Raw genomic sequence first — 23,980 nt, 5'->3', positions numbered from 1 at the left:
CGAGAAGGCGCGACACCTGATACGGCGCACGTGTTTAGTAGGTCTGGGAAACCGAGATGCATTAGTCGCACTCTCCACGCGACACCAAGGGCACGCGACAGTCGTAAACTGTCAAATTTATTAGATCAGTGACCCAAGGCTTTGCAAACTTATATACCGATTCTTAACCACCCAATCCGAAAGCCGAGAATCGGGGCAAGCACTTCTATAGACCACCCATCATTCCATCGTATGGTCTAAAGACTACGCCCACCCAGATCTTAAGACACTGAGATGCACCCCACCTATACTAATTAACACCAACCGGGTTACGCCACCTCAAAAACCTACCCCCATCATATATGGACCCGAAACGACGCTATTCCTTATTCGTTAGGGCCTCTTTCTTCCTATCTCATTTCAAGTAACCTAATCATCTAAACCCAATCCTATTAGCTAAAAATGACGCCATCCTCCCCCACATTAAAAATTTTCTCGCAAGACTAATTCCTATTCGATCCCCGCTCCAAAAACCTAAGATTTTCCAAAGGGATCTACCCCAAAGAAAAAGTATAAAAACCCGTGTTCTGGTGGCTCCGGACACAATCACACACAGTTTTTCAAGCAGTTTGCGCAGTTATTCCGTTTAGCTCAGTTTCTCGAAACAGTTTTTCGAGTAGTTCGGGGGCGCGAATCAAAGAGTAAAATCAGTTGATACTTTGTCGCGACCATCTCGTGGTGCATCTCAAGTAGAGGGTCCATTACCTTGACGACACCATCCCGCAGTAGGGTGCCCACTCGTTTACAAAAGGGTCCGACGCCTATACAACACCTTCCCTCAACGGGGCGCCTGCTCAGAACCACCGAACATATTCAACGCGATCCGAAACTACTCTGCAACGAGTAAGTCAGTTCATTTTTCTTTATTTTATTATTTCTTCTGTCCTCCCTCCGGAAAAATAAAACACTCACACACACACACACACACACACACACACACACACACACACACGCACGCGCGCGCGCGCACGCACGCGCGCACGCACGCACGCACGCACGCACGCACGCACGCACGCACGCACGCACGCACGCACGCACGCACGCACGCACGCACGCACGCACGCACGCACACACACACACACACACACACACACACACACACACACACACTTGTAAAGAATACATAAATAAAATTATTAACATATGCGATTAAGAATTAAGTTTTTGTATCCTAATTATAAATTCAATCAAATTAAAATGTTGTCTTTAGTAAATTAAACTTTTGTTCTTTTTCATTTAACCACACCCTCCTCGTTCGTCACCCCCTCACACCTTCCCTCTCAAATTGCGCACAAAGGTTCCGCCCCGGGTAATAGGGATTCAATTCCTTGACCCAAAAAGGGAACCACGAGCGGTTGACTTGTTGACGGAGTAAAAACGACTCTTCCAGTCGCTGACCCGTCGCAAGTCCTAAACGTGCCGCTCGGCTCGTGCGGTCAGGTCCGTTTACGTCGATCGCCGAGCCCAACGAAAAAATTCTACATCTATCAGGACGTAACACTATAATTTTAATTTTATTGCAAATCTTACCTTTCAAAATATTGACGGCGTCTTCCGAAATTTCACTGCTTAATAAAAATTTATTTAAGTTTTCAGTACTGTTTAACGTCTCCTAACAAAAGAAAAAAATTTAATATTATTTCGACAGACTTAACTATAACCGAGATTTTACAGCACATGCCGATTTAATAAACTACAAGTCATTATATAAGTTACTTCTCATTGTACTACTTGTTTATCAATATGCAAACCAAATTTATGACAAAGCTACGTAGCACGGCGAATCACATGCTGTGAGATCTCGATTTACTTTTTCTGTAACATAACCTAGAAAAACAATTTAACCTAAACACCATTCTTTACATAATATATTAAATCAGTAAATAAACTACACATAAATTCTTATAAGTACTTACCTCTGGAAGAAACGTTGACATTTTTATATGTCTATCTACATGTATTCTTTATAGATATTCTTATATATATCCACGATGTCTTGCACTAAATACGTGTAACAATGAGACGAGAACAAAAGATAATGAGACGCAGTGATCATTCACTCTTCATGTGAATGAAATATTCACTCCACACTGCATAGAGTGAAAATATTCACTCTACAAAATAAAGTACACATAATCACTCTACTTTGCAGAGTGAAAAATTCACTCTAAAACAAAAAGAGAGAGAATTAACTCCGTATGAATGAAAAGTCACTCTAACTCGAGTGACACGACCAGTCACTCAATTTTTCGAGTGTGTTTTCACTCCAAGAAACTTAGAGAGTAATTGCCAACAACTGTGAGTTGTCTTTCCGATTTTGAATTGACCAGTGCTAAGACTGATCTCGCAAAACGATTCTTAACACAGCTTCCTAATGTCACATTTGACAAATATGTTATAAATGACAATTAACTCTCACTAAATGAAATCTAGTACAACATATTAGACTCTGTATACTAAAGATGGTCGAAAAATCGATCGAAACGTTTATTATTATCATTATCGATTAAAGAAGAAATTTGGCAATTAAGATTCTACTTTGGCCTTCGATCCTTCTTACTCCACAACAATTATTAAAAATATTTTTTTTATTTTTAAATTTATTATGTGGAAATATTTCAATAAATTTCCACATTCACCCATGAGGTACTATTGTTATTGAGGAAAAAAATATTTTTAATAAATTTTTATAACATTAACCGCTCTTAACGCTCGGCGGCGCTGGCCCTACCGGTTGCCGCGCACGCGGTAAGGAGAGGAAAGGAAGCGTATACCACGAAAATCGGCCGAAAAGATTAAATAATTCCGAGCTCTGCCGTAGATTATGATAAAATTATTTTCTACGTCCAAAAATTGCTCCTTGGAGATTTTTTGGGAGAGTGCTATCCGTATCTCGGTATTTTCAAACGAGAAGAGTATGCTTTGACTTCCCCAAATTTTAAGCATCACAAAATGCGGTATACTTTCGGCACTAACTGAGATAATTACATTCTGAAAAAAGATTCGAAAAGTACATGTCAAGAACTTTCTAAGGTCACTAAGCTTTCTGGTTGGTCACAACAGATCCTTTTCTATTATCAGGCCATAGTTTGAATGTGTTTAACTAAAGAAAACCTGGCACTACCTGCTTCCATCAAAACTTTACAAATATAAACACTTTTCTCTCATTTTGGCCTAACTGACTTTTGTGATCCACCGTTAAAAAGCTCTTGACATGCACTTTTCGAATCTTTTTTCAGAACTTAATTATCTTAGTTAGTGCCAGAGCTACACTGCATTTTGTAAAGCTCAAAATTTGGAGAAACCCTCTATAACTAAAAAATTTGGAGGAATTTCAAAAAAATAACAAGAGTAAAAAAAGTCTTATTTTTGTGCGTAGAATTTGAATCTTAAGTCGAAACATACCCTTCCCATTTGAAAATACCAAGATAGGGATAGCATCTTTCCAAAAAAACCACCAAGGGGTAATTTTTAGAAGTTGAAAATACTTTCATCGTAATCTACGGTATCGATATACATAGTATAATTTTTTGCTCCGAAGTAAAATAATGCGTCCTTTCCGAGATATTCAATACATACGTTAACGGAATTCATGCTGTATATATATCACATAATACATATACATATTATACATATTATACATATTATATACATACATATTATTCTTTACATATACATATACATTCTTTATACATATGTATCTACAAATATTTATTTCTGTTTATATAATGGATAGAATGGAGAATCTTGATCCAAATCTGCCAGAATTGATTATTCCCATTGCGGGAAGAAGTTTGCTACCATACTGCCACTTTGATGTACCGGAAAGTGACTATCTGTATGAAAATAGACGCAACATGAAATTGCCGGGACCTATCGATTATTCACTGGTCAATGGCTTACTTCCGAAAGACACGAAAGTAGTCGAGCTCAATGTGATCGGAATCGGCGAGACTCACGTAAAGTAAGCACTAATAATAAACAAATATAAATAACAAATTGATACAAAAAGATGAAATTTGTAACATCATAAATTTTAGAAGATTTCGGATGATAAATCCGACATCAGATGACTATTACTTCACCTGGAAAGATCAAACTCGTCGCATGGAAGACGAAATTCTGAATTTTCAGTGTATACTTCCGGAAGGAATTGCTGAGCGCGGAAAGCAAATCGATTTCGAGTTTACGTTCTTTGCAGAAGACATCGGCATTTTCGAATCCTTTTGGCTATTTTCTATCGAAAAATACAATCTAGAGTGTCTTTTTCTGTTTGTTGCAAACGTCAGAGAACCGTCAGTTTATTGTTCGCTTGCGCATTTAAAAATGAAACCAACTGTATTGGGTAAAATAATAGAGATTTATGGAAAAGCACTTTATATTATATTGGTTTTTAAATTATTTATATATTCTGCAGGTGTCAATGTACGGGAATCAATAAGCATAATCAACAACGAGGAATTTGAGATTTCCTTCCAGGTTGCACAAGATTCTTTATACTCCGAAGGGTGTCTTCAAAATTTGAAGATAGCGCCTATGAATGGCATCTTAAATGCAAAAGGCAAACAGATTTTGTGGTAAATAAAAAATGCAGTGAGTTTTTTTAAGTGACAAGAATTTTTTCAATAAGGTATTTACGTCGAGAATTGTTTGTTACATAGGATCGAGTACCAACCTACACTTGTTGGTGAATATCAATTTTTTATAAAGTGTAATATAAAATGGATAAAGATACCTTTGACTATATTGATTACGACGATAACGTATGACATCATCGTTTCGGTTACATACATCGATCAAAGTGGTCAAATCATACAATTAAATCATGATAACGATAATATCATTGATTGCGGAAAGGTATTAAGTAGTTTTAAGTAAATATAAAAAAATTAATATATTTTAAGATTATTAAACATTTCTAATTTTTAGTTGATGTTAAAAGCGCCCTTTACTGTCACATTTCAAATAACAAATTCGAGCAAAATGACACTTTACTATACTTGGGACCTCGGCATGACACCAGAAATAATAAGTAGAAATATGTATACGATTGCAATGCCTCAAAAGCAGAGTCATGTGGTTAGCGAATCACAATCTAACTGTAGCCTTATCATCACGGCATTACAGAAAACTATGATAAAGAATCATCTTGTATTTTTGAAAGTATTATTCTTATTTAAATATCAATACTGTTTTTTTTTTATGGAAGATCTAACAAGAGATGTATAAATATGTTTTTTACACAGATTTCTAGAGGGCCGACGTACCGCTTAATATTGAAAGCGACGGCGAATAAACCATTCCTGTCGTTTAGTTTTAATTATTACGATTTTGGGCCTTGCTATATACAAGACATTACTGCTGCTCCGTATCATATTGATTTATGTATCAAAAATTTGGACAATGTTTCACACATGTAAGCTGTTTCAATTATGCCATTTCAACAGAAAATTAAGATTTATCAATAAAATAATAATTTTTTTAGATTAGAATGCCAGTTTGAGGAGAAACCACACATCTCCGTGAATCTTGACGCCCTTTCAGAGGCAATAACTACTCGATCAAGCATCATCATTCCAATAAAATTTAGACCTCTGGAGCAGATACACTATCGTGATAATTTACATTTTATAATCAATTCAACGATTGAAAAGAAGATTACCGTAACTGGAGAAGGAATTATATATAAGGTACATTATCACGCACTACATATGTGTTATAAATTAATTCAGTAAAATTATAATATAATTTATTATAGATTAATAATGTCACAAGTACTTGGATTCATAAATTATGCTGTACAATATGACACAATGCCTTTTCAGCGTCAGTTACAGGCTAATTATTACGATTGAGGGCGGGAATTTGGGGTTGTTTTCTCGGGAGGGTCTCAACTGCCTACATTCCCATTTGCCAACAGCTTCGTTTGCCCACAACATTTTGCCGACAGCTTCAATTGCCGACATTCCCGATTGCCTACAGAGCGATTGCCTACAAGCATTATTGCGCACATTTAAAAATTAAAAATACAAATGTACGTTTGCACAAGACATTATTGCACACATGACATTGTTGCGCACATACACATTGCACACATAATATTATTGCGCATATTCTTTCCATGCAAAACGAGGTTCAACATGGGTTTACAACTTTGTTTGTGAACCTTGGTTAACCTTGTTAGGTTTACCTTGTTAGGTATAACCTGAGTAGGATTTGTTATTTGTTTTACGCGGGGGAGAGGCTTCGTCCCGTAGGGACGAAGTCCTCCGCCGCCTACGCGTAAAATTTCAAACAAAGCGAGGTTCAACATGGGTTTACGAATTTCTACACAAAGCGCAATAATGTCATGTGCGCAATGTGTACATGTGCAATAATGTCTTGTGTGCAAACGTACGTTTGTATTTTTAATTTTTAAATGTGCGCAATAATATTATGTGTGCAATGTGTATGTGCGCAATAATGTCATGTGTGCAATGTGTATGTGCGCAATAATGTTATGTGTGTAATGTGTATGGTATGTGCGCAATAATGTCATGTGTGCAATGTGTATGTGTGCAATAATGTCTTGTGTGCAAACGTACGTTTGTATTTTTAATTTTTAAATGTGCGCAATAATGCTTGTAGGCAATCGGGAATGTCGGCAAAATGTTGTGGGCAAACGAAGCTGTTGGCAAATGGGAATGTAGGCAGTTGAACCCCTCTCGTTTTCTCTTGACTCAGGAGGGAGCAATATATATATATTATATTAATAATACTAATTATTTTGGCAGATTTGTTTAGTAAACTCGCATGACAAATCAGTGAATCTTGGAAATCTACCAATTAATAAAACAATCAGCAAAAAAATACCAGTGATCAATAACGGTCGTGCTGCGGTAAAGTTAAAATTTGATCTTATGAAGAATCTATCAGAATACAATCGATTTCGCAAACAAATTCAAGCGTGCCCAAGGAAGATCAAACAAGAGAATTCTAACATGGATCATACTCGAGCATCAATTACTGAAACGAAACGTTCGGATACTTTTGATGTGACTTTACAGTTTCAGCCTGATCTGTCCAAAGTTTTGGAGATCAAGCCAACAAAATCGATTATACTTCAACCGGGGAAAATTGTGAATGTCATTGTAAAGTATAAACCTCTATGCAGAATGCATCCTTTCGTCGCCAAAGTGTATTTTCAAACCAATATGATGATTCAACCGTTATTTATTCTGCACGGAAGCTGTATAGGAGCAGAGTTTCGTTTGAATAGGACTTATATTTTTTTCGGTATCGTAGTTGAAAATTGTGCAAGTGAGACAAAGATAATGCTACTGAACACAGGAGATATTGGTGCTAGGTTGGTATACTTAATCAAAAATAATTAAATAAGAATTATCTAAAAATGTGCATATTACTGGAAAAATTTTATTTTGGTTTGACAATGTATTTTTAATATTTGAAAAAATTAATATGTAATTTTTTCAGGATATTATTTAACTATTTATATTTTATTTTTTATGTATAATAATTCTCAAATCATATATATTACAAATACTTATAAATAATTTTCATAAATTAGTGCATTAGTACAAAATTGAAATATTAATTATACAGATTCATTAGTGTCACATGATGAGATATGATTTATCGATTTCCAGATTTAAGTGGAACACATCGAAATTGCCACGAGATTTTAACATCGCCCCTGCGACTGGCTATTGCTCTCCTGGCATGGACGTCAACTTCATCGTCAGTTTTCGACCTACTCGGCATAACAATTTGATCGAGGGTGATGTGAGCGCATATAACTACTGCTTTTCTGAATTTATATATACAAATATTCGTTTTTGCGAGAACCTCATACTTTCTACGTAATATACATACATTAAATGTGATAAAAGTGATTTATAATATAATGTTCTCTCCATCTTTTTCTAAATCGTATTTAATTTTTTAAAGTAACTTTCTCAAAAATTTGAGGGACATTTTTCGCGTACATACCAGCAATTTTTTTAAGCCTTATTGAACTGTATTTTAATAAATTTTGATATATATTTTAATATTGATTTAAATAAATATATAAAGCTAATAATATATATATATATATATATATATATATATATATATATATATATATATATAATTAGCTTTAAAAAACTTTTATATTTTTAAATTTTATTATATTTAAAAAGAATTCGAAATTTATGTAGAATTGAGAATTTATGTAAAAAAATTTGTATACTTATATATTTTAAATGAAATGTACGTAAATGTATTGTATAATCTCAGTAAAAAGAGAATTGTACGCAGGCACTGCTTGAAATTGAGAAATATGGAGTTCTTGAAGTAAAAATTACTGGAGGTTGCTGCAAATTACCGAATCCAGTTGCAACTCTCCTTTTCTCATGTCGTGTTCGTGAAAAACTAACAAAATCTCTAAATATTGAAAATAACACTGCGTCTTCTTGGAAATTAAAACCAGAAATCACTGGTGATTACTTCTCCGTGGATAAAGTTTTACATGTTCCTTCGAAAGAATCTGTTAACTGCATAATTACATATGCTCCTCTTGTTATGAACAGTGAGAATAATCTACACAAGGTAAACTATTTGGCAACTTTTTTAAAGAAATATGTTTGTTTATTCATGTATGTTTTAACTAATGTAAAAATAGTATTAAAATAATTTATAATAAGTACAATTTAAGAGCAACATGTCGACAAACGTAATATTTCCGCAAATTGTTTTAGAGTACATTGATTTTGGAACTGCCGAATGACAAAATTCCTCTAGTGTACTGTCTTCAAGGACTAAGTCTAGCTCCGCAAGTTCTCCAGAGAATTACACGTCAATTTCCCGCAAAAACCAAATATACCGAATTGTTATCTGTCTATAATTGGATGAGTACGCAGCAACGATTTAAATGCAAAATTGAAAATTTAAACAATGAAAAGCCATCCAAGGTTTGAAAATTTTTAAAGTAATTTATAGAATGTTTAAATAATTATAAAAGCTAATTACTTTTGTTGAATTACTTTTTCAGGACTTTAAAATGTTCAGTTTTATCGGTAATAGTAAAATAGACGTGCCAGCGAATAGTCAACGAGATTATCGCGCAGAGTTTTACTCTTACAAAGAATGGAATTATAATTTTAAGGTAAGTCATCGTTAAAAAAGTAAATAATGTAAAAAAAAATTTTTGCAATATTATACAAATAGGATACAGTTTTCTAATTTTCTTTTAATGTATTTTTAAGTCGTGAGATTATTTTCAATTACAAATTAATTTAAAAAATTACATACGTTATTGTATATTTAGATAACGTTCATTAATGAAGAGTGCGAATATCAATTTTACGAACTTCAATACAATGTTACAAAGCCAGAATTGATTGAATCAATTAAATTGGTCATTTCGGTACGGTCTTCGGTATGTCACGCTTTAAGACTCGATAATCCACTTAAAGAACAACATATAGTATACACGGCAAAGTGTCATCATCCTTGCATCACCATTCATGATTTATCAAAACTTGTGACACCTTTATCCAGTGTTAGTTATTACATTTTGCTTAATAATGTGTAATAATTTTGACCCAAGTAATTTTAATTTTTCCGATATATTAAAATTGTTAATAAGATTATATATTCACAATTTACATGGAAGAATCGGTATAAATAGGAAACCATTGATATTGAGTATCATCCTATACATCCCAGTGAAGAATCTGTGGCAATGTTAGAAGTCAATTGCGAAGAACTCGGACTGTTTCCCTATGAATTGCGATTACAAGCGACACCAGCACCTGCGGAAAAAACGACTCACGTCGTCGCTGTACTCGGAGGTTTTACTACTTTCTCCTTGACCGTAAGCAATCATGCCAGGAAAAGTGCAGTGTTTACTATCAAGGTAAATATAAAATGTTGTTACTGTAATGGTAGATGTAAAAGTGCTTGTCTTAGGTGAACAACGAATGCTTCTCGACTCCAAAGAACATTAAAGTACCGGCGCTGAAAAGTGCTTCGTTCGATGTAATTTACGAACCTTTCGATACTGATAACGTCTTCGCCACTTTGACAGCCACATCCAAGATTGCTGGAGAATTTGTGTATGACAATTTGCAGTTAAAATTATTTAACGCGCAGTTTATTACACACATATTTAAAATATATAATAAACTAGATTAGTATAAGACATAATTATCGCGTTTTATTTAAAAATTATGCATAGATTTCCTCTCGTTGGCACGTACTCATTACCAAAACCTCAAGGACCATATACAGTTACTCGCAACGCACCAGCTTTTATATCATTCAAGAATATATTTAGAGATACTAAATCTTTTGAGATTATTTTTGACGTTCCTGAAGTCTTTACAACAACGACATCATTAGAGAACATTAACCAGAAACAGGTAACATTTTTATAGATTTTTAAATTATTTTATGTATTTTTAGAACTCAAAATATTTATTTATCTTATAAACATTTGCGTTTTATGAAAAATTTGTATATTTAAAATTTATTCAACATCAAAAAGAACCATTACTTATATTACTTAATAATATTTCCCAGATAGCACAGTGAATTCGCAAAGTATTTTTGAAGTTTTCTTCTTTCCTGAATTGTAATTCTCTAGGAATTCATAGAAGAATACTATAAGAATAATTTAGGAAGTTACAAACACCATAATATTGAAATTCTTGAAAATTTCTTGGAGTATTCATATAGTATTATTCTATACCAACAGATATGTATACTTTATGAATTCAAGAGGAATAGTTTTAGAATAGATAAAGGATTACAAAATACTTACAATTAGTAAACACGCGCGCGCATACACAGAATGAAACAATATGACCAAAAGTCAGGATAATTTTATATTGCACACTAAAAAATATAAAAATGTTACATTGTTTAATAAAAAGTACAATTTATTTTTATAGTAGCATAATTATAAATTGATATTGAGTTTTCTTCGTTTTTCGGCCAATTTATTTAGAATAGAATCAACTATTGGAGTCATATAATTGTATATGTGCAGAAGGGTTAAACCATTTAACCTGTTTTCTGATGTTAAACTTCTTAAATAATGTTTTAACCGACGTAATGTGGAGAAAGATCTTTCGTTCTCTGCGATAGTTACAGGTAGTATCGCTAATATATGTAGCAATATCTTGATGTTCGGTAGCATGTCATCGTCACAATGTTTTAAAGAGCTTAAAGCATCTTTTGGCCATTCTTGCTTAATCCTTTCACAATATGAATATCCTAAAATAGAAATTATATACGTTCGAACAGCAGTATAGCTGGAGAGGCTATCAATTATTTGTGTGCAAGGATATTAATGTAAATTTTGAATTATTAAAATTGTCACTCTAATTAAAAACAAACAAAAAATACAAATGTTTGAACGCATTTTATTTAACTACAGATTTTTTACTTTTTGTTGTTGAGTTAATAAAAAAATAGAACATATTAAAAATTTCGGTGGGGGGGGGGGTTGACCTCCAAACCCCCCTCCCCCCCTTGGGTGCGCCACTGTTGTTAGTCGATATATTTAGTAGATATATTAGTAACAATTATTGGAAATATATAATAAATGAATCCAATTCAATCGTACTTACCATTCAATAAATTGTCCGTGGATTTTTATAATATATCGCCTTTTTGCCTTTTATAATACATATACTGTTTGTTTATGCACAAAAAAATATTGCAAAAATATTGCTTAACGCTGGTAGCACACGGGTTGACAACCCTTATTAAGCTGGCACCCCCACCATGAAAAATCGGGTTTGAATATAGTGCAAAATTAAGTGCTAATTTGTTGCTAATTTATTGCTCTAAGCACGAATTTATTGCTTTTACCCATTAGCAGGAAAATAATATTAAAGATGGGAGTGCTGACTTGCCATTAAGTTGGCACCCCTACCTCCGAAAAACACTTACAGCGAGTTGCAAATCAAAAAACAAGTATACCAGAATTTGTTGCTAATTAATTACCCAAAGATACTGCAAACAGATTTTCAAAATATTAAATTAAAAAAAAAAGAAACCAACAAGAAATATCGTGAACATAACAGTAAAATTATGAAAAATAAGTAGCTAACAATATCAGATTGTTATAAAATTGTTTCTTGCATTAAAGGATCTCAAAATAAACCATTTCCAAATTTATTGTTTTCAATTTAACTAAAAAAATCGACCCAAACTAGTGACGGTGCTAGCTTGACGACAAGAGTAAAGTACATGAACGCAATTAGTTGCTGTTAATGTTTTGGTCTTAAAATGTTTCCCTAATTTATTGCTCTCAAAATATATAATATTGAATTTATTGCTCAACGTTTGACTTAGATAAATCAACCCAAACTTGTGGCGGTGCTAGCTTGACGGCAAGAGTAAAGTACATGAATGCAATTAGTTGCTGTTAATGTTTTGGTCTTAAAATGTTTCTCTAATTTATTGCTCTCAAGATTTATAATATCGAATTTATTGCTCAATGTTTGACTTAGACAAATCAACCCGAACTTGTGGCGATGCTAGCTTGACAACAAGAGTAAAGTACATGAACGCAATTAGTTGCTGTTAATGTTTTGGTCTTAAAATGTTTCCCTAATTTATTGCTCTCAAAATATATAATATTGAATTTATTGCTCAACGTTTGACTTAGATAAATCAACCCAAACTTGTGCCGGTGCTAGCTTGACGGCAAGAGTAAAGTACATGAATGCAATTAGTTGCTGTTAATGTTTTGGTCTTAAAATGTTTCTCTAATTTATTGCTGTCAAGATTTATAATATCGAATTTATTGTTCATTGATTAACTTAGAAAAATTAACCCCAACGAGTGTAGAATATCAAAATTAAGTCAAACGGTATCTAATTGTAAGTTAAACGTTGAGCAATAAATTCGATATTATATATTTTGAGAGCAATAAATTAGAGAAACATTTTAAGACCAAAACATTAACAGCAACTAATTGCATTCATGTACTTTACTCTTGTCATCAAGCTAGCACCGCCACTAGTTCGAGTCGATTTTTTTAGTTAAATTGCGAACAATAAATTTAGAAATGGTTTATTTTGAGATCCTTTAATGCAAGAAACAATTTTATAACAATCTGATATTGTTAGCTACTTATTTTTCATGATTTTACTGTTATGTTTACGATATGTCTTGTTGGCTTTTTTTTTTAATTTAATATTTTGAAAATCTGTTTGCAGTATCTTTGGGCAATTAATTAGCAACAAATTCTGGTATATTTATTTTTTTATTTGCAACTCGCTGTAAGTGTTTTTCGGAGGTGGGGGTGCCAACTTTATGGCAAGTCAGCACCCTTATCTTTAATATTATTTTCCTGCTAATGGGTAAAAGCAATAAATTTGCGCTTAGAGCAATAAATTAGCACTTAATTTTGCTCTAAATCCGAACCCGATTTTTCATGGTGGGGGTGCCAGCTTAATAGAGGTGCGTGACACTACACGAGATGGGTTGGAAGATGCGCAGAGCGTTTTGCGCATCACATGTATACGGTTCTCGTTTGTGTGCGCGGAGGCTGCAAGTAAACGAATCTAGCAGCTCCGATCGGAATTAAAACAAATAAAATACTTTTAATTCCTCATGAATTCTCGAAGTATTTAAAATACTGAGTAGCAAAGTATTCATTATAATGAATTTTTGGGGAATACTTCAAGACGAACTGATTGTAGTTAATTTTTTTAGAATTCTTCAGATATTCATTTTTCTAATTCTGTATGTATTCTTTAAAATAAATTCTCTATAAACTTCTATTCATCTTTGTGCCATCTGGGTTATATTACTTAATGATTATTACGGTTTAATAATATATACTGTCCAGACTTTCAATATATTATTATTATTATTATTATTATATTATTATTATTATTATTATCGCAAGGTGGTCAATATTGCTGTTCACTTAAAAGATGTATCAAGCGGAAAAAGGGAACTAGAAGTTAACAGCTACCCAATAACTGGAAAACTTTTAATATATTGCACAGAACCCAAGATTTCTTATATCAATTGGGTTTATTATTTAAGAGGTATACATGACTAACGTATAAATAAACAATGTATCAGCAATTATTTAAATATTATTGCATTTTATCATATTGAATTACTGGAACTGATTGCCAAACTTTTATAATTATATGTAAACAATTATTATTAATTATTAATCAAAATTATATATGTGATTAGAAATAATATTATAAAAATTGTGTATAATTGGCATTCTGTATGTCATTACGTCTATAAATTCAGCATGTTTATCGAACGCATTGTATCTGAATATTTGCATGACTGCTGCTTTCGCACCAGCACTCACAATCAGCTGATATTCGTCTACTGCGCATACTCGTGGACAGTGGTGCTTCGTCAAAGTGGCCAAAGAGAAAGTGTCAACTTCTTTGATATACTTGCTTTCTATGATAATTTACACTATCTCTATAATGATGGTTATTCGCTCTGTAAGTGGAGAACTCCGAAGTCCAAAGTCTCATTAAACGGATGTGACAAGCGTGAATATGTAAAATCTGCATAATCACGCGTATCTGCGTTATCGTTCGTCTCCGCAGCGAAAACCTAACCTAAGAAAACTTTTCCTGACATCAAACCTACTCCTACGGGTGGCCACTGCTTCCATGTCATCTCTCACACAGAGATCGCGTTGCACCATTCTTCATGTAAAATAATTTTTTTTTTTCGGAAAAAAATTCAACTTATTTTTACCGAGTCAAATAATATCGTCGAGAGAGTGAATCCCGAGAATTTTTTTCGATGATAGTGCGTTAAAGAAACGGTTTGCGTCGGATTTGATAAGATTAGGCATGCACTTGGTGCATGCTGCGCTATCACTTGCCGGCAATTTTCTTCGGATGAGCGTATTGCCATCCTGCATCGCACCATGAGTGAAGAGGTCAAAAAGATAGTAACCAGGTTCCATCCTATTCATGGTGAAAATATTCTTTTGTGTGAGGACGGTACAGTAGCGGTGCGTACTACGAGTTTTGCCAACTCAGTGGCCTTCAGCGAGAAGCCGCTGCAACCGGGGGAAATCTTTCTTGTGGAGATTGAAAAAACAGAGAGAGGATGGAGTGGACACATGCGACTGGGACTCACCCTGATTGACCCGGCTTCGGTCAACAACAACCTACCCCAATACGCAATGCCTAATCTGGTTAGATTAGGCAACACATGGATTCTCGCTATAACCAGGAATCAAACTATCTGGGATAACTTTGATGGTGGTCTGTCATCTACGTACACCTCTCTTACTGGTTAATACTCGTTGACTGAAATTGTTATCAAAATTTGTGAAAGGTCTAAATATATACTATTACTATGTATAAAATTGGTAAAGATAGCATTTAAAAAATAATATATGTTTATATTATATTTAATGTTTATATTTATTTAATGTTTGTATTTATTTATTGACACAAATTATAAGAAAAGTAAAATTGTAAATGTACTAATGGCAAAAATAACAGTATAATAATACCCAAAATTTATAGCACGTTGTCTAACTGAATATTGTTTTTTAATTTATTATTAAAGGTATACCACAAGGAATACCAGCCAGAGAGAAGAAACTGGTTACAGATGGAGTCAATGTGCAGACATCACGTGGTGTTATTCCTTTCAATGCTTTGAAGCCGAATATAGATGGTTCTTCACAGTGCATCTTGCCTACGGATGCTGGTAGTCGCATCGGTATCATGTACGTGCCGCAAGCCGGTTGTCCTGACAAAGCGGAGATGCACTTTATTATCAATGGCGAAGATCAAGGTGTATGTGGAAAGGATATCCCTTACAAAGCAGGACCTTTGCGCGCAGTAGTGGACGTTTATGGTACCACCAAACAAGTTCGAATAGTTCAACTGTACGGAGGTGAATATTTATTTCTTATTTCTTGTTTCAGCAGTTTTTATATTGTTTTTATTTGTTTCAATATAGTGTCGACGTTGCAAAGTGCATGCCGCGACGCTATACTGCAGTATACCAAGAGGAACGCAGTGAATTCACTCCCTCTGCCAAGACTCCTGAAGGAATATTTATTGTATCAATCGCAGTGAGAATTAGTTCATTCCATTTATACATACGTTTTTGCACGACACGTTTTATGGAACATTTGCCGATTAATTTTTTTCGCAGTGATACATATTTCCAGCGTATGTGTTTAACATATATATTATAATTTGTATTCTGTTATGCGAGTTAAAGAATCTGATGGTCAATGTCAATTCGTCACGTTTGTACTAAATTATTCTTACGTGTACACATGTCTTTTTTACAACAAAAATTGTTAAATTTATATGTCTTGACATAGATGTTTTTGTTTAAATATTTTTTTTGGAGAAGAAATATTAAATGGTCATGTGTACATAGTGTAATGAAATAATTGCTGCTGCAATGAAAAATACCAGCAAAATTGTATTGAAGGTTCAATCATAAGCATCACTTGAAATAATCGTTTATAAAAAAGATAACGCCATATGTAAAGGTTAGATATATTTTTTACACACAACTATTTTTGTTTTACTTTTTATGTTTCTCTATTTATTATGAGATATAAAGCAAAGTTAAGTTGCGAATCATGCTGTTGTTGAAGAGAACGAATGATACTAATATAAGTATCCAAAGCAACTTGTTTTACAAAATAAATGTATTTATAAGAAGAAAAAAAGAAAGTCATATGCTAAATCTATTAGTATCTTCAATATATCCAATTTTATATCTTTTTACAATTTATATTTTTTATTGTACAATGATCATATTGTTTAACTGCGTTATTGTACATATATTTAACAAACAATGACACTCCAAGTAAATCTAGTTTATATACTAAAGATTTACAGCATAATCCGTAGGAAAATATGTGCTTAAGAGAATGATATAGGTGAGAAACACGCCTAGAAATGCTAACCACCCGATAAGCACTGTAACATATCTCCATGGCGATTTTTTACTATCCGATTGCACGAGATCAGTATTATCGTCCGCATTAATTTCTATTTTGGCTGTTGCGGCCGGATCAAGAATACTGACTAGAAGAATCTGTCCGATTCTGCTGCGCAAGATAGACGTCGTGATGAACGAAATCCACACGGGCGGTTCAGTAGTCAGTTCCTGTAGGTGTCGCAGGATACTAGTAAGAATGAGCGTGAAAGTCGCTATTGCCAGAGAGCTCTCGTAAAAGGTGACTGTGTAAATAGAAATATATTTATAATTTTATTTGAGGTTTGAATACTAAGATTTTATTTAATATTGTGCTAATTAAAATATTATAAATAGCAAATATAGCTACAATGTATTATACTTACGTAATTTGGGTGGATTAAATCCGCTTTTCGGCATTTCCCAATGCACGTCTTGTATACATAATATATGACAAATAAAGTTCAGATTTGCAGTCACCATTCGCTCGAAAGATTTCGGTTCCAGCCACAGTACTGTCAGAGTCAGCACCATTAGCACTGTGAAATACAATAAGTACTATATATATTATTCTATATACATATATGTATGCATGTATGTGTGTGTGTGTGTGTGTGAGTCTGATAAAAAGAAAAAATATGTAGCTGAAATGATATCATATTTTTTCTTAAAGACAACCATGTGTTTTTTTACACCAATTGATTCCTCTCATTATTTTGTGCATAAAAATGTCGAAATAAGATAATTGAAAAATGAATATTTAACGAGATATTTTATTTCAGTTTATGTAAAATTATGTCAAAGTATAAAATATCTCGTAAACTATTTAATTTTTGGCCATCCTACCTTTATAACTTTTTATGCTGAATATTGCGAGGAATCGATTTATATAAAAAAATCAGGGTATTTCCATTTAAAAAAATGAAGATGACCTTCAAATCTCCGAAACGCTTCCATTTGTAAAAAAATACATATACTATGTAACGATCCCCTCGAAATCATGCAACTTTTGTATACAGCAATTTTTTATACAATGCATAGTTTACAAGTTATTTAAGGTGAACTCTTTATCAGACTCACCCTATATACTGATATTGATATTATTAAAATAATGTTGGTTAAAATATTAATGAAAAGTAAGAAAATAGTTTGTGCACTACGTACCTATAGTGGGTGATACATAGGCAATGCGTATGATACCCGTATGTCTTCTTAGGATAAAGTGATAAGAAAGCATTTTAGCAATGGAACCTGAATTGAATTTGTATCTATCTTCCCATTTCGTTGTATCAACTTTCAGTAAATCCCACTCAACATGTTTTGATTCTATACTTGCTTGTAATGACTGTAAAACAATTTAATTCACAGATTCATAAAGAAGAGACACGCAAACATAGATATTAATAAATGCTTTGATTATTTTCAGGATTCAACATCACGTAAATATTATTTGGAACGTAAGTCAATCATCTATCCTGATGAGAAGTAGATAAATTGTACCATATTCTGATAGAAAAAGAGGTCAATCTCATCACCGATATGTGACCACGAGCCGAATTGTATGGTGCAGTTTAAGGTGTCGTACGGCCACCATGTGTAATCTGGAAGGCAATGTGTGGAAAATTTTGCTGGTGATAAATATTGGACTGTCCCATCTCTCCAGACCCAGCACTTTGAGTGCCCATAATGCTCCGGACTTTCGTCAATCCATCTAAATTGTAAGTATAAATAATTAAGTAAATTTCTTGGAACTAGACCAAGCAATAATTTTTTGTAGTTTAGATCTAACAAATGGGAAATGGAAAAAGTATTTTTTATATCTTTAATTCTCTACGATATACGAATATTATCAATTTTTGTTAAAATATCACATACGTTTACTTTTTACTAACAATGAGAGAAAAAATAAAATGTTAATTAAAGTATGTATTTGCTTAATTTTATAACATTTAGAAAATATAGAAATTAATTTTATGTTATCGTGATGCTCGAAAATTACTGTACAAGGAAATGAAAGAAGAATATTAATGTAACTGTTGAGTGTTGATAAGTTGATAAGTTACAGTGCTCTATTGCTATTACAAAAATATACTGTTTACTCGTTGTGTTGTGTAATATCCGGCGTCCAAATCTCATAAGATAATACTGGGATCCATTTGATGTTATCATACTGCTCAGGATTCCATGTCAAATGTGAATCACTCCATGCCTAAGTAAACAAAATATATAGGTATAAAATGTTATGTTTTTTATTAAAAATTTATAAAATACTATACTAATAATGATAAACTACATTAATAATAATAATAATGAAATGCTTAAAAACAATTAAATAGCTAAATAATTGATAAATTATTTCTATTTTTCAATAATTTAAACTCTGTTACATATGAATGTATTATTTACGTACAATTATGTAAACTTACCATTCCTATCCAGGCATGTAGAACAAAAATTTCAGTTTCCTGACGCTGGAGAAAAGATTGCGAAATTTAATTATTGCGAATAAGATATACTCATAAAAAATAATTTAATAAAATGTCGGAACATTTAAAAACACGTCGCGTATGCAATGTATCGAATTTTAAAGAAAAGCAAAAAGTTTTACTTTACAGATACTTTTTAAGTCTGAAGACTTTTAAATTCGAATAATAACTTTTTTACCATTTTTTATTTATATGAATGTGTGAAGAAAATTATACTTTATTGATAAAATATTTTAGGTTTATTATTAATAACAAAAAAAACAGTTGAAGCAAATATTAGATTGGAGATGTTCTAATTTCCCAAATCAACAAAAACTGCAAATACTTACATAATCATAGAAGTGCGGCGTCAAGCGAAAAGTCACACGCGTCATATTATTGTTGTTCTGGACCGGTCTTACTTCGGAATCATATTCGCAAAGAAGATGCCTTTTCAGTTGCAACACCGTCGATTTACTCTCAACGTCATTGCAATCCTTTGTCGCTATTACATCGACACATACGACGTCAAGAATAAATAATAAAACAGGAAAGAAACTGTTTTTGCACATGTTATTCATAGTTTCTGAATGTACGACGAACGACGAACGGATGTACGATGACTGAATATTTAACGGATGAAATTTATGAAAGCTGAACTGATGATAATCATACGCCCAGTGAAATGTAAAACTGCAGACTCTGAAAACCGCCTCCTCAATAAGCTCTTATCGCATTCAACATTCCAAATAATTCTAATTTGTTCATCAACTACTAACATGTTTATCAACTATGATCAACAGGTATTTTATTGACAAATATTATTTTAATTATGCTTTTTTTCGTAATTATTTTTTCTTAAATTATTTTATTTATTTCCAACTTCAAAATAGAAAACATATAATATATATGTTTGAAACAATTAAATTTTTGTTATTTTTATAATAATATTGTTACTTAGTAATTACATTTATTATCAATTTTAGTAAGTACAGAAAAATAGAATAAAATATTTGTGATTATTTTTAAAAAATTTATTGTTTTTATTATGTCGATTAATACATTTTTTATTTATGTTACACATATAACTCTTCATATAACTCTTCTAATGATATATTTTAATATTATTTCTTAATACTAAACTCTCTCTTAAGACAACAGAAATAATTATTAAATATTTATTCGAAATTATTATTTAAAAGTATTTTATGTAGAAGGAACGAAAAATATGGTATATTTTTTAGAAAATTAAAAATAGCGCATACGATTATTTATTTTAATGTGCCACAAAAGAAAACAGTACAAATTATTTAATTTAATATTATGCACATCAAGATATAATATCTTTTGCCGTCGATTAATCCATAGAGATTAGCCAGTGGGTACAAGAGTGATCAAGATGATGACATAAATGAGGATCACACAGAAGAAAGACAACCATTCGATGATAACAGCAAAGTGTCTCCAGGATAATCTCTTCACTTGAGATTTTGGAAGATCCGAATTTTCTTCACTTACTAAACCTCCACCCGCTATCTTAGACTCCTCGTCATTGAGTACTAAGAAGCGACCAGCCTTGTTGTTTAAGACGACTATCATCGTAGACGAGATCCAATTTGGCATCTCCTTGCTAATATCTTGCAGTTTACGTAATAAGGTTGTTAAAATTAATGCAAAGGTAGCCAACGCCGAAGAATAACGGTAAAACACCACTGTGGGATAAATAAAAGAAATGGAATTATTTACTATTTAATTTGAACTATATGTTTAAAGAATAATTTTAATTGTTTAATTTTTTTAAACGCCTTTATAACATATTTTAATTTTTTATACTAAAAATATTATGTTGCTTTGCAGTTATAGATTTAAATAATATTTATAAAATAGTAATTTAAATAATATTAAATTTAAATATTTTCTACGTGTGATTGTCGTATTTTTTACAGTTTTTGTACTTACGTATGTGAGGAGTATTAATGCCATTGTACGGTAAGTTCCAGTGCAAATCAAAAATGCAGAGTAGATGACAAATAAAATTCACGCTTGCGACAGCTATTCGTTCAACCGATCTTGAATCCAACCAGAGCACCGTTAGGGTAAGCAATATTAAAGCTAGAAGGAGCATTATGACTTATCATGATATACTTGAGGTTTGTCTTGTATTTTCTCTATTATGAAAAACTACTTACTGATGGCCGGTGTGATGTAAGATGCGTGAGTTATGTCATTATGTCGAGTCAACAAAAACGTGTAATCGATTCTCGGAAAAGTGTCATTTGGACAGCACTTGTATATTTTGACCAATTTTACCGCGTCTACAAATTGAAAATCCCAGACTGAGTTATTTTCGTAGTTATCCATACGAACCTGTGAAACGAGAAAAAAATACTATATATATATATATATATGTGTGTGTGTGCATGCGTGCGTGTGTACACATACATGCATACATACATACATACATACACACACACACATATATATATATATATATATATATATATATATATATGTGTGTGTATAATATACCCAGTATGTAAGAAAAAAAATATTTAGTCCAAATGTTAACATTATATACAATAGTTACAGATTTTTATTTTTAAAATAGCATAATACAATATGAAAACATATATTTATACATAAAGTAAAAGAAGCATTATGAAAAGAGTAATGTATAAGAAAGTTTGTATAAGAATCTCTAAATAATTTGTGCAAAGATCTTTTGCATTAATTCTAGATGCATTAAATTAATCTTACAATGTATAATTTTGCAGGATTTTTTTGGTAATATTTGAAAAGTAAGAAATATATATGTGATGAAAATTATTAATTGTGAAGTTCCAACAAGTTAAATTCACATACTCCGTTTCCGTCCAAGTGAAAATCGATTTCTTCTCCGGTGTACGTCCACGAGCCAAAAGCTATGCGGCATTTCTGTTGATCATGAGGCCAATAAGTATAATCGATGTGGCATTTGGATATATATTTTATAACTGGCACGCAATTAACTGCACCGGTATTGAAAAGCAAGCACTCCGTGTCAGGCATCTCAAATTGATCATTTGACATATCGCCACTAAAAACATCAAAAAGGTATTGAGTTACATTTTATTATGTAATTAAATATCAATATATAAAAAGAATTGAAAAGTTTAACGCAACAAATCATTTATTTTAAAATAAAAAAAATTGATAGATAATAGCTTAATTTTTTATTTGTAAAAAAACGAGTTAAATCATTTTTTGCATATTAATATGACGTGATTACAACGTAAAAATTAACTTACGAATTATAGACGCATAAATCGGGCACCCAGAGATTATAAGATCTTACGTGAATATAAGTGACTCCATCATAATCACTCGGTGTCCAAGTAAGATGTGTATCTGTCCAAGACTGTTAATTAAATATCTTATTAAAACAAATACGAGACATAATAAGCAAAATATTCTAAACTCACAAATGACATCCAGCTGTGGAGTGTCAGTATACCGTTGTCCCCGACCTATAAACAAATTTAATTAATCTTTTTTAAAGAGCTAAATTACCAGAGTATAACAATATCAAGAACAAAATACTCAAATATCACAATTTCTTTTAATCTTATAATAAGAGAAAAGAATACTATTATCTATTTTTCATGATCACATAACATGCCATTTATTTATATATACAATAATATGCTATTTCATACGATGCACTTACGAATTCCATAAACTTTGGCATCAACCTCAAAGTGATGTTAGTAACCGTTTTAGCTTGATTTGGACGGATAGTGTTGTCATAATCGCAAAAGAGATATCTCTTGAGGCGCAACAGCGGCGTCGTATCTTCTAAATTTTTGCATCCCCGTGTTACAACATCATCTTGCGAATTTCCGGTGACAGTAATAGCATCTAGATAAATATTAATATATGATAACTCAACTTACTTTAATACTTTATTTTATTACTTTAATGAAAGACATTTTTATACTGAATTGATTCTGCCCGAGAACAACGAAAAATCCAAACGCTAGTAGTAACCTCATTTTGATTGGTACAAACTAACGGTTCTGATTCAACTACTTCTCTTTATAATAATGGTAGAAAAATTATCAGACGCTTCGTGAAACTCGATACTGTTGATATAATACTGGACGCCCCTAAATCACTAATATCAATTGGAGAATTTATGACAACCAACTTTTAATGTTTAATATAATCTTCAGTTTCATTTTTTGATAAATGGATTTAATTTGTAGACAAAAATAATTGTATAATACGAGATATTAATCGATAAATAAAAATCAAAACTTACAATTTCTTTATGTTTTTTAGTAAAATTACGTTGTTCTGGTTTAATTGTGTGTTTTAAAACTTTTATTAGAATGCTCACAGTGAAATTTTCACTTTTTTTAATAATTATAAATTATAGCTACTTTTAAACTGATTTAGAAGTGATTTTTTTTAGAATCAAACTATTTTGGATAATATATATAACATATATAGGTAAACTTAATAGGATAACGAAAGCATGATAAGAT

The 23,980-nt window shown here is 32.1% G+C and overlaps 3 protein-coding genes across 3 annotated transcripts in view; 2 read left to right on the top strand and 1 right to left on the bottom strand.

The window, feature by feature from the left end:
* LOC105679293 (hydrocephalus-inducing protein homolog) overlaps positions 1–14,880 on the top strand; it is a 74,422-nt gene extending 59,542 nt beyond the window's left edge. Inside the window, exons 36-52 of the mRNA XM_067347796.1 lie at positions 3,776–4,003; positions 4,080–4,384; positions 4,457–4,616; positions 4,701–4,896; positions 4,969–5,202; positions 5,286–5,455; positions 5,525–5,729; positions 6,813–7,384; positions 7,686–7,821; positions 8,338–8,628; positions 8,778–8,990; positions 9,071–9,184; positions 9,347–9,580; positions 9,710–9,937; positions 9,991–10,136; positions 10,259–10,442; positions 13,949–14,880. Of these exons, the coding sequence (XP_067203897.1) occupies positions 3,776–4,003; positions 4,080–4,384; positions 4,457–4,616; positions 4,701–4,896; positions 4,969–5,202; positions 5,286–5,455; positions 5,525–5,729; positions 6,813–7,384; positions 7,686–7,821; positions 8,338–8,628; positions 8,778–8,990; positions 9,071–9,184; positions 9,347–9,580; positions 9,710–9,937; positions 9,991–10,136; positions 10,259–10,442; positions 13,949–14,107 (3,775 nt within the window). The 3' untranslated portion in view covers positions 14,108–14,880. The remainder of the gene's footprint in view (positions 1–3,775; positions 4,004–4,079; positions 4,385–4,456; positions 4,617–4,700; positions 4,897–4,968; positions 5,203–5,285; positions 5,456–5,524; positions 5,730–6,812; positions 7,385–7,685; positions 7,822–8,337; positions 8,629–8,777; positions 8,991–9,070; positions 9,185–9,346; positions 9,581–9,709; positions 9,938–9,990; positions 10,137–10,258; positions 10,443–13,948) is intronic.
* On the top strand, positions 14,443–17,468 carry LOC105670448 (neuralized-like protein 2). Its single transcript, XM_012363976.2, has 3 exons — positions 14,443–15,329; positions 15,610–15,942; positions 16,009–17,468. The coding sequence occupies exons 1-3, from the start codon at positions 14,957–14,959 to the stop codon at positions 16,125–16,127; spliced, it is 825 nt and encodes a 274-aa protein (XP_012219399.2). The 5' UTR covers positions 14,443–14,956; the 3' UTR covers positions 16,128–17,468.
* LOC137001315 (uncharacterized) lies at positions 16,756–23,726 on the bottom strand. Its single transcript, XM_067360047.1, has 15 exons — positions 23,431–23,726; positions 23,161–23,351; positions 22,916–22,960; positions 22,742–22,851; positions 22,317–22,530; positions 21,644–21,821; positions 21,414–21,566; positions 20,829–21,166; positions 19,805–20,179; positions 19,416–19,460; positions 19,089–19,198; positions 18,490–18,700; positions 18,154–18,334; positions 17,376–17,528; positions 16,756–17,255 (listed from the first exon to the last, which is right to left on the bottom strand). The coding sequence occupies exons 1-15, from the start codon at positions 23,483–23,485 to the stop codon at positions 16,897–16,899; spliced, it is 2,718 nt and encodes a 905-aa protein (XP_067216148.1). The 5' UTR covers positions 23,486–23,726; the 3' UTR covers positions 16,756–16,896.
* Positions 23,727–23,980: the final 254 nt, after the last annotated feature.

Source organism: Linepithema humile, chromosome 1, assembly GCF_040581485.1.
Source record: "Linepithema humile isolate Giens D197 chromosome 1, Lhum_UNIL_v1.0, whole genome shotgun sequence".
NCBI classification, from domain to species: Eukaryota; Metazoa; Arthropoda; class Insecta; order Hymenoptera; family Formicidae; genus Linepithema; species Linepithema humile.
Note: the sequence above shows the minus strand (reverse complement) of the source record. Positions and strands in the feature narration are given on the sequence as shown.